Source organism: Zosterops lateralis (assembly GCF_965231275.1).
Source record: "Zosterops lateralis genome assembly, chromosome: 4".
Taxonomy (NCBI): Eukaryota; Metazoa; Chordata; class Aves; order Passeriformes; family Zosteropidae; genus Zosterops; species Zosterops lateralis.
This window is the reverse complement of record NC_139765.1, coordinates 19,664,360-19,672,145: the sequence shown is the minus strand read 5'-3', so window position 1 is coordinate 19,672,145 and position 7,786 is coordinate 19,664,360. Positions and strand designations below refer to the sequence as shown.

The 7,786-nt window shown below is 36.0% G+C and overlaps 1 protein-coding gene across 3 annotated transcripts in view; it reads right to left on the bottom strand.

Annotated features, from left to right (window-relative positions):
- Positions 1 to 260: 260 nt before the first annotated feature.
- Positions 261 to 7,786, bottom strand: part of WASHC4 (WASH complex subunit 4) — a 38,682-nt gene continuing 31,156 nt past the window's right edge. Inside the window, exons 26-34 of one of the 3 annotated variants that reach the window (XM_083860509.1) lie at positions 7,572 to 7,680; positions 6,814 to 6,880; positions 6,007 to 6,093; positions 5,347 to 5,494; positions 5,092 to 5,188; positions 4,422 to 4,618; positions 3,314 to 3,413; positions 1,733 to 1,808; positions 261 to 372 (exon numbers count right to left, since the gene is read on the bottom strand). In XM_083860509.1, coding sequence (XP_083716635.1) covers positions 1,741 to 1,808; positions 3,314 to 3,413; positions 4,422 to 4,618; positions 5,092 to 5,188; positions 5,347 to 5,494; positions 6,007 to 6,093; positions 6,814 to 6,880; positions 7,572 to 7,680 — 873 coding nt within the window. In that variant the 3' untranslated portion in view covers positions 261 to 372; positions 1,733 to 1,740. Of the gene's footprint in view, positions 373 to 888; positions 1,013 to 1,732; positions 1,809 to 3,313; positions 3,414 to 4,421; positions 4,619 to 5,091; positions 5,189 to 5,346; positions 5,495 to 6,006; positions 6,094 to 6,813; positions 6,881 to 7,571; positions 7,681 to 7,786 lie in introns of those variants that run through there. The other 2 variants (XM_083860510.1, XM_083860508.1) reach the window with 2 other exon arrangements.

The following is a 7,786-nucleotide window of genomic DNA, read 5'->3' as shown; positions in this document are numbered from 1 at the left end:
TTCAGCAGAGATGGGAATGTGGAAGGATGTGCACAGCAACTGCAGCAGGATGGGAAGCAGCAGCAAGAATGCTGATCTTGGCAGTGCTACTGAGCATTCAGTGTGGGCACAGTTTAGTCAAAAAAAGTGTACACAAATTTTAAAAAAAAAACCCTGTATCAAAGCAAAAAAGCAAAAAAGCAAGTAATGCAGCATTCTTTAGGGCAGTTATAATGAATTAAAAATAAGAACTTTAATGAACCCAGCTGATTTTAACAGTCCATGAAACTTGTGTGTCATGTTCTCAGAATCAACAAATGGAACGTTTGTATCAGTCTGGTCTTTCCAGTTTCTGACAAAACATTCATCCTTGCTGTCTGAATGTTGAAGTGACTGGCAGGAAAGAGCAAATCAAAAGTACATCAGGAATTGTTTTAACCAATGATCCAAGAGTGGATGGAACAATTTGAACCATTAGAACAAGTATTAAAGCAATTTTGGTCTAAAAATACAGTTTAAGAGTGCCAAAAAAACCCCAAGGGTAGTTTTCAGCTGGACTGACTGGAGTAGTTTATTCTGGTTGTAAGAACTAGAAGGGTGTTATGTTCTGGGAGATTAAAACACATCTGTGTATTTTAATAAAAGTGATGTTTTCTTTTAAGCTAAATCTAGCTACTTAAGTTAGGAATCCAAGTAACTCTTGCAAAATGTAGAACCTCTACTTGCAGGCATGGACAGATGTTATATATAGAGTTCTCACAGTGTTCAGCAGCTTCTGAGCCTGCAGTGCAATTATTGTTAATAATCAGGCATGTAAAACTGTATGAACAACACAGGGTACAACAGACCTACAAAGGCTAGGAAATACAGAATTGAGGCTGAAACTTGCAATTAGGCACAACATATTCATGAACTGTAAGATCACTTAATAGTTACAGACACCCATCACAGTGTCTGGTCATAAAAGGAAGAGCTGATTGTGGTTCTGGTCTTGGCTCTTGGATTTCCTTACTTCTGTGGATGCAAATCAGACCTTCAGTATGAAATGAGAAGTAATTTGTTATGTTCACTTTTTCTTATTTTCCCATTCTTTTATAAGGGGGAAAAACAGGGGAAAATAAATGTTTGACAGGATCCTAAGTTCCCACAGTACAAATACTGTCTATAGTAATAACGAGGTTTGGAATAAAACAGTAATAAGCACTTCCATTTTGTATTATAGATTTAACATATATTGACAACATACACTGTTACAGCCACAGTGTAATCTGTGATTGCATTAAATGCAACAGGACTGCACCATGAGATGTCTCAATTATTTTTTGGACAACAGATGCACCCTGGATTCAGTTTTTTCCTGGTTGAAGAGATGCCAGTTCAAATCTTGGACCAACAGCCTATGAGTTTGGGGTTTTTTTAATGCTACAACATAGATGCAAGAATGCATCTAGAAATTAATAAGGATTTTTTATCTGCACATCTGTACTTCCAAATAACTACCTCCAAGGTCAACATTTTATTAAATTATTTCCAATCTAAAGAAAGTGCTGTAAATAATGCACTCCTGAAAAATAGGAGTTTCTACAGGAAATACAAGTAAACACAGACCTAGCCTCAGTGGATGCTAGTATTCTACTGTACATTTTCTCTTGGATTTAACAGAGTAAGTAAATCAAATCTACAGCTTTAACCCCTACAGAGTGTTACTGGTGAAGATAAGGACATGAATTATTTGAGTAAGCATCACCCATACCAGCCATGTCATTTCACAACAGGCTCTGCAGGCGTAGAGTTGGAAAGATCTCCATTGCTTGATTTACCAGATTCTTCTACAAAAATAAAAAATAAAGGCATGGATCACATTTAACACTCTATTTGAAACAAAACCTCTCAAATCTTAGCATATATATATATATGATGCTGATGTCACAGCAACACCTCATGCAGTATTTTGTGGTCAGCATATGCAACCTGACCTTGCAGCACAAGAAGTCCTGGCCCTATGAAGTAATTTGTATTTGGGTACCTGTAATTTGTATTTGAAAGGTTCTTCAATCAGCAGTACTTGTCTAAAAATTACATATACAATGCTCACAGATTTTTCAGGGCCTAAGTTCAAATATCATGGTAGAGGGCATAGACATTATTACCATGTTCAAAGCTTTCCACCCTGCTGTGCATTTCCACCTTTTCTCACTGCACAACACATTGCCTGGGGAACTGAACAGGTACCACAACAGAGAATATTTAACCTAAAATAAAACTAGCTGATGTTCTCCAAAATGGTCTCCTACAGACTCCAGAGCACCGTGTCTGTTCTTCCCACAATGCCTGGAGTTCTTGGGATTTGGGGTTTTTTGGGGTTTTTTTGTTTGTTTGGTTGGTTTTTGTTCTTTTTTTTCTTTCTTTCTTTTTTTTTGGTTTTTTTTTTTGTTTGTTTGTTTGTTTGTTTGTTTTGTTTTTTTTTTGTTATTTTTTTTCCTTGCTTTGAAGATTTATCAGGGCAACTTCACTGAATCTGATCAAATATAAATTCATGCTAAAAGAATTTTTCTTTACAAACTGTTTTTTTAGTGCAGAAGAAAACTAATCTTTTTCTCCAGTGACTGTAATCTCACAGGTCACTTGTGCCTTTGTCAGAACTACAGTGGAGAATTATTTACCAATTCAGTTTTTAATATACTGTTCCCTGAGTTTCTAAATAACTTGTGACCAAACTGCATTTCTATATCTTGATCCTCTCATTTCTTTGGAAATTTCTCAAGAGAAATTTTCTCAAGAGAATCTTTCAGAATTCATGAGGGAGAATATACAACCAGGAACAGAAATGCAAAACACCAGTGTTACGTAGTCAAGAGACCACAGATTAAGATCTTACCCTTTGAATATAGAATTCAAGGGGAGACCAAGCATATCATAAACATCTATATCTATAGTGACTGCATCATCTGCTATTGTATGTTGAAAACCAGCTGGTACAGGTGAAAACCACTTTATTTAACACCACCTAAGGTTGTCATTGTCAACATTGATAACTGAAGAGGTAAGTACGATGCTGAAGTTACTGAATTTAATATTACAAGTATGCAATTCTCCCTGTCCCAGGCTTTTTTTGTCAGTTGTGGTATTTCTTTTGAAGCCCAGCTTGAAATTCACCTATTTAGAAGGAGGACTACTTGAGCTGTTCTTGGTGAGTCTCTATCACCCATGACCACATAAATCTCCCTCTGGAATACTCAATCAACCTATGAGCAAGAAAGCAGCTATGAAAGAAACCCTAATTAAGGCACACAATCTCATTAGCCAAAATGTTCTACATATAGGATTCACTCACCTTCTTTTTCTTTCTTTTCCTGGCTTTCTTCTGCTGCAGTTTTATCTGCTCTGAAAAAAATTCTTGCACTACTTAGTGAGAAATAAAGGAGTTCAAATTCCTAAGGGAAAATATAAAGAAGAGGAGCATCAGTGTATCACAAATTTGTAGACAAATATCAATGGGATTTTCCATGAGCATCTTAGGCACCTAGATTTCAGTATCTAAATCATTTAAATGCTCTTGAAAATCTTCCTCTTTTCATACCTTATTCACAGGCATTTTACAAAGCAAATGTCAAATTATATTAAAGGACAACTTAAACAAAGCATCACTGCAACAAATCTGTCACTGATCTGCTGAGGCTGAAAATTAGGTTTGTAGCAGCAGTGAGAACTTACAGCAACTTGATCATGGAAAATCATGTAAGCCAATAATTTAAACAACCACAAGTTTTATCAGTGTCTGAACAAGGTTCAGCAATGTGGTTTTTTAACAAAGAGGACCAAACGCAGTGCACACTCCTGGGAACCTTGAGGGCATACAGGGCCTAATTTATTCCAATAAGAAATACAGAATGTAATCATGGGCTGTAAAAATAGCCATTGATAGATCTGTCCCATAGGCTTCTCCAGTCAAGAGAGAGAAAGCACCACACCACAGATGAAACCTGAGCTGCTGTGCTTCAAAATTCAAATGCGCCTTTCCTCATTTAGCATATGCATTAGCATAGCTAATGCATCATTAAATTTAGCAGCTCAGAATTAACACACAGGCAGCTCTGAGGGTTCCAGTGTTATGTGCAATCTTTGTTATAAGAAGTTTAACCAAAATACATTCTCTCCTATTTAAGCATTTATGGTTTACTTGCATTAGACTTCAGACTCTGTGGGACAAAGAATTCCAATGAATTAGCTCTTCAAATATCACAAAAACCAATGACATTCCCTTCAGGTCATATACCTCAAGTCTTTATGCTCTTTTTGCACTGTTGTTGTAGACAATGCTCTGGATTTTGCTCTCAATGAGCTCCACCAGAACACAGTTACATGATTTATGATGAGTAAGTGCTGAACCCAATACAGAACAGAAATTGTTACCAGAACATTTAACCAGGCCCATGCTGTACCTGTAAACAAACTTCCAGTCGCTTGTGGGTAAGGTTCATAGTCTGTAGTAGTTTTTCATCTTGATTAGTGGACTGCACATTCTGTTGCTTAGTTACTCCTCTTATTTCCTTCACATACTTCTCTCTAACAGACTGGAACCAGTGTAGAGAATCAAACTCCTGATACTGATCCAAAAGTTTCAGGATGTAAGCCACACCTGGTCATTAACAAACCACGTACTAAAGTCAACATGCAATTTGTAAAACATTTTGTGAGTATCTTTAATGGATAATCTTAAGCTGATAATTCCATGCAGATATAATTTAAACTATTTTTAACTTCCAACTAATCTATCAGGAAAAATCACAACAAAGAACAAGCTTCAATTTTTAAAAAAAAACACTTCTCCAAATACTTGTATTTCTTCTCATCTGGATGAGAACTACAAGCTTGGAAAGAAATTTGGAAGCACCAATATATGTTAAAAAATCCTGCTCCCATACAGAGCTATTCCATGTTTAGGAAATTCTGAACACAACCATAACCCTCAAATCCATTTTGCTGAAGCAAAGACAAATCCAAATAAATTATGGAATTTTTAATTAAGGGAACAAAGTATAAACAAAACTTTTCTTGAAAATGTCCATTATGTTGGCTTACCCAAAGGCTAGTGACGATGCTGAAACTTACCCATGGCAAACCCATCATCAGTGAAAGCTGCTCCACTTTTGTTCTTCTTATTCAATTTCTCCTTGCAACTGGTTGAATGCTCTACAAAATTGAGGGTCTAAAAGAATGAAAGGCTGTCTTGGAATCACAAAGAGATGCACAAATGTCACAAAGCATTGTCATATGTGCTACCACAGACTAATACAAAACACTTAAACACAGTCCTGATCTGACAAGACCTTTTTGAAGGTGCCCCGGTGTAATACAAGCACTCACCAGGGGGGGCACAATGATGTAGAAGTTCCGCAGGTGCATGTTCTTGGGGCTGCGGAACTCGGGGGCAAACACATCCACCAGCATTTTGAAGTACTCCGTTCCCTCCGCAAAGTTCCGCGTCAGGTCACTGAGCACAGAGTCCAGCTGCCTGCAAGGGATGAGCAATGAGTTACCTGGTTCTGCTGAAAATCCCTTTGCTTACCCACCTCTTGGGACAACAACCCTCTCTTTGCCCTTTGCTTACGTCTACAATCCAGGATTGGGAAAGTACCTTCCCTCTACAGCCCATTTGAGTAGTGTTTCTTGATTTAATTGTCTCAAAAAAAAATATCTATGAATAGAATACTTGCATCTTTTTTTATCTAAGACCCTGAAAATTTTAAAAATAGAGCTCAGGCACACAGTGAGGAAAGCTTGTTAGCTTTTAAACAAGGATTTCTTCAAGAAATCAGGTTCTAGGTCTATTACTATCAATGTTATTTCATGATTTGAAAGCAACTGCTTCTATTTGCTTTGTTTTGAAACAAATATTTTTGCATAAAGGCAGCAGAACTTTTAATGCACACTCACAAAAAACTAATACCTGCATTTATGAACATAAAATGACAATTCTCTCATTCCACCCCTACCCAAGACCTCAAAATCATGATGTTCGTGTACCTTGCTGCTTTTTGTGTTTCTTCTGAGAGTCCTTCTTCTTTCACCAGTTCTTCAAAGTTAACAATATCTTCCAGATCAGGAACAAACCTGAAAACTTACTGTTTGTTATGATTATGCTCAACTGTCTGTATTCATTGAAGTATCTACCCTAATTTATAATTTACTTAATTTAATCTCCTGAGCTTGAACTACTTAGCTCAAATTATGTCATATCTGTCATACATTTTCATCCAGGCATTGTTAACCTCATTTCTAAATACGGACATCATTATATGTACTTCTGTTTTTACTGGGCTATCATCTCCTCTCTCTAGCACTTGATGCTCTTGGTAACTCTAACTTACTATTATTTGCAAGAAAACCAACTATTTCTTATTAAGCAAAAGTTACTATGTTTTAATGACCTTTCATAAACATGGACAAAATGTATACAGAAAGAAGTATTAAAGGAACAGGGAATGTGTTTTCCAAGATCCTCAAGGTTTGTATTATTTTTCCTTAATGCACCCTTGAAATTATTTAACATCACATATTGTTGATTTATGGACTGATGTCTTACTAATGTGTATATTCTATTAACTCTTTTGCCATGTTTTTCCATAGAATTTGTTTTACTTTATTTATGCCCATGATTGTCCAGTGCTGAATCCCAGCACTGTCTTCAATAATTCCACTTAAATGAAAGCAAATAAATGGAGCTTTTCAAAATTTATGGGGAATAGGTTAGGGCACAGGGAATATCAGCAAAAATAGAGAGCAAGGGGAAGAGAATGAGCAAAGAGAAAAATGAAATATTTGTGGAAATACCTAATGGCACTACTGCAGCAGTGAAGTCCACCAGATCTTATCATTCTTACATAACCCATAGCATTGCCTTTAAAAACAAGAAAAAACAAGGAAGCAATTTTATTAAAGCAAGTACCTAAATACACACACACTTCATAGCTCCTATAGGCTCTGAAACGTACATTAAAGTTGCCATGTAGTTCTGGCACAGAACTTGGCTCTGAAAGTCAAGTTAAAAAGGGTTCAATTTAACCCTGCTATCAAAAGCCTATGTAGAGAAATAAAACAAAAATGTGTCATCAAGCAAGGTTTTGTTCACTTTCATCCAAACTCTTTTCACTGGGCACAATAAACACTTGTAAGTTCAGATCAGTTCTGCACATTTACAGCATCAGTGCTGATAATATAATTGTCACATGATGCATCATTCAAGGATACTTCAGCTGATACATGGCCAATTTTTGAAACATTCGAACTCAGCACTAATAATTTTTTACTAGGAGATTCACTCAACAAGGATAAAAATCAGTTCCATAACAAAGAAGAAAACTGAAAACGGAACAGAAATCTATGCAAGCTATAACTGTATTTTAGATTAAGACATACAAAGGCCATTTCTGTGTAATTAGATGAGAGCATGTACTTAGCTTGTATTTTCCATCTGACTGGAATTAAATCTAGCTTTAGACTGAGCTAAAAGATCAGTTACTAAGTGACAAAGATCTCTTCCATTTAATAACATTTAGATAGCATATAACATGTTAGATAGCATTTCATACCAATTTGACTTATGAGTTGTCTGAACTGGTCAAGATAGCTCTGGCCATCTGGGGTTATTCCGAGTTTTCTGATGCCATGGTTGAATTTATCTGCTCTTTCAAAGGGATACTAGAAAAAAAAATTAAAATTAATTGTAGTAATTACCTACCCTTAGAAAAAAAAACTTTTCATCACATCAATAAATTTCTATTTGTAATGTAGTTTTATGCTACAT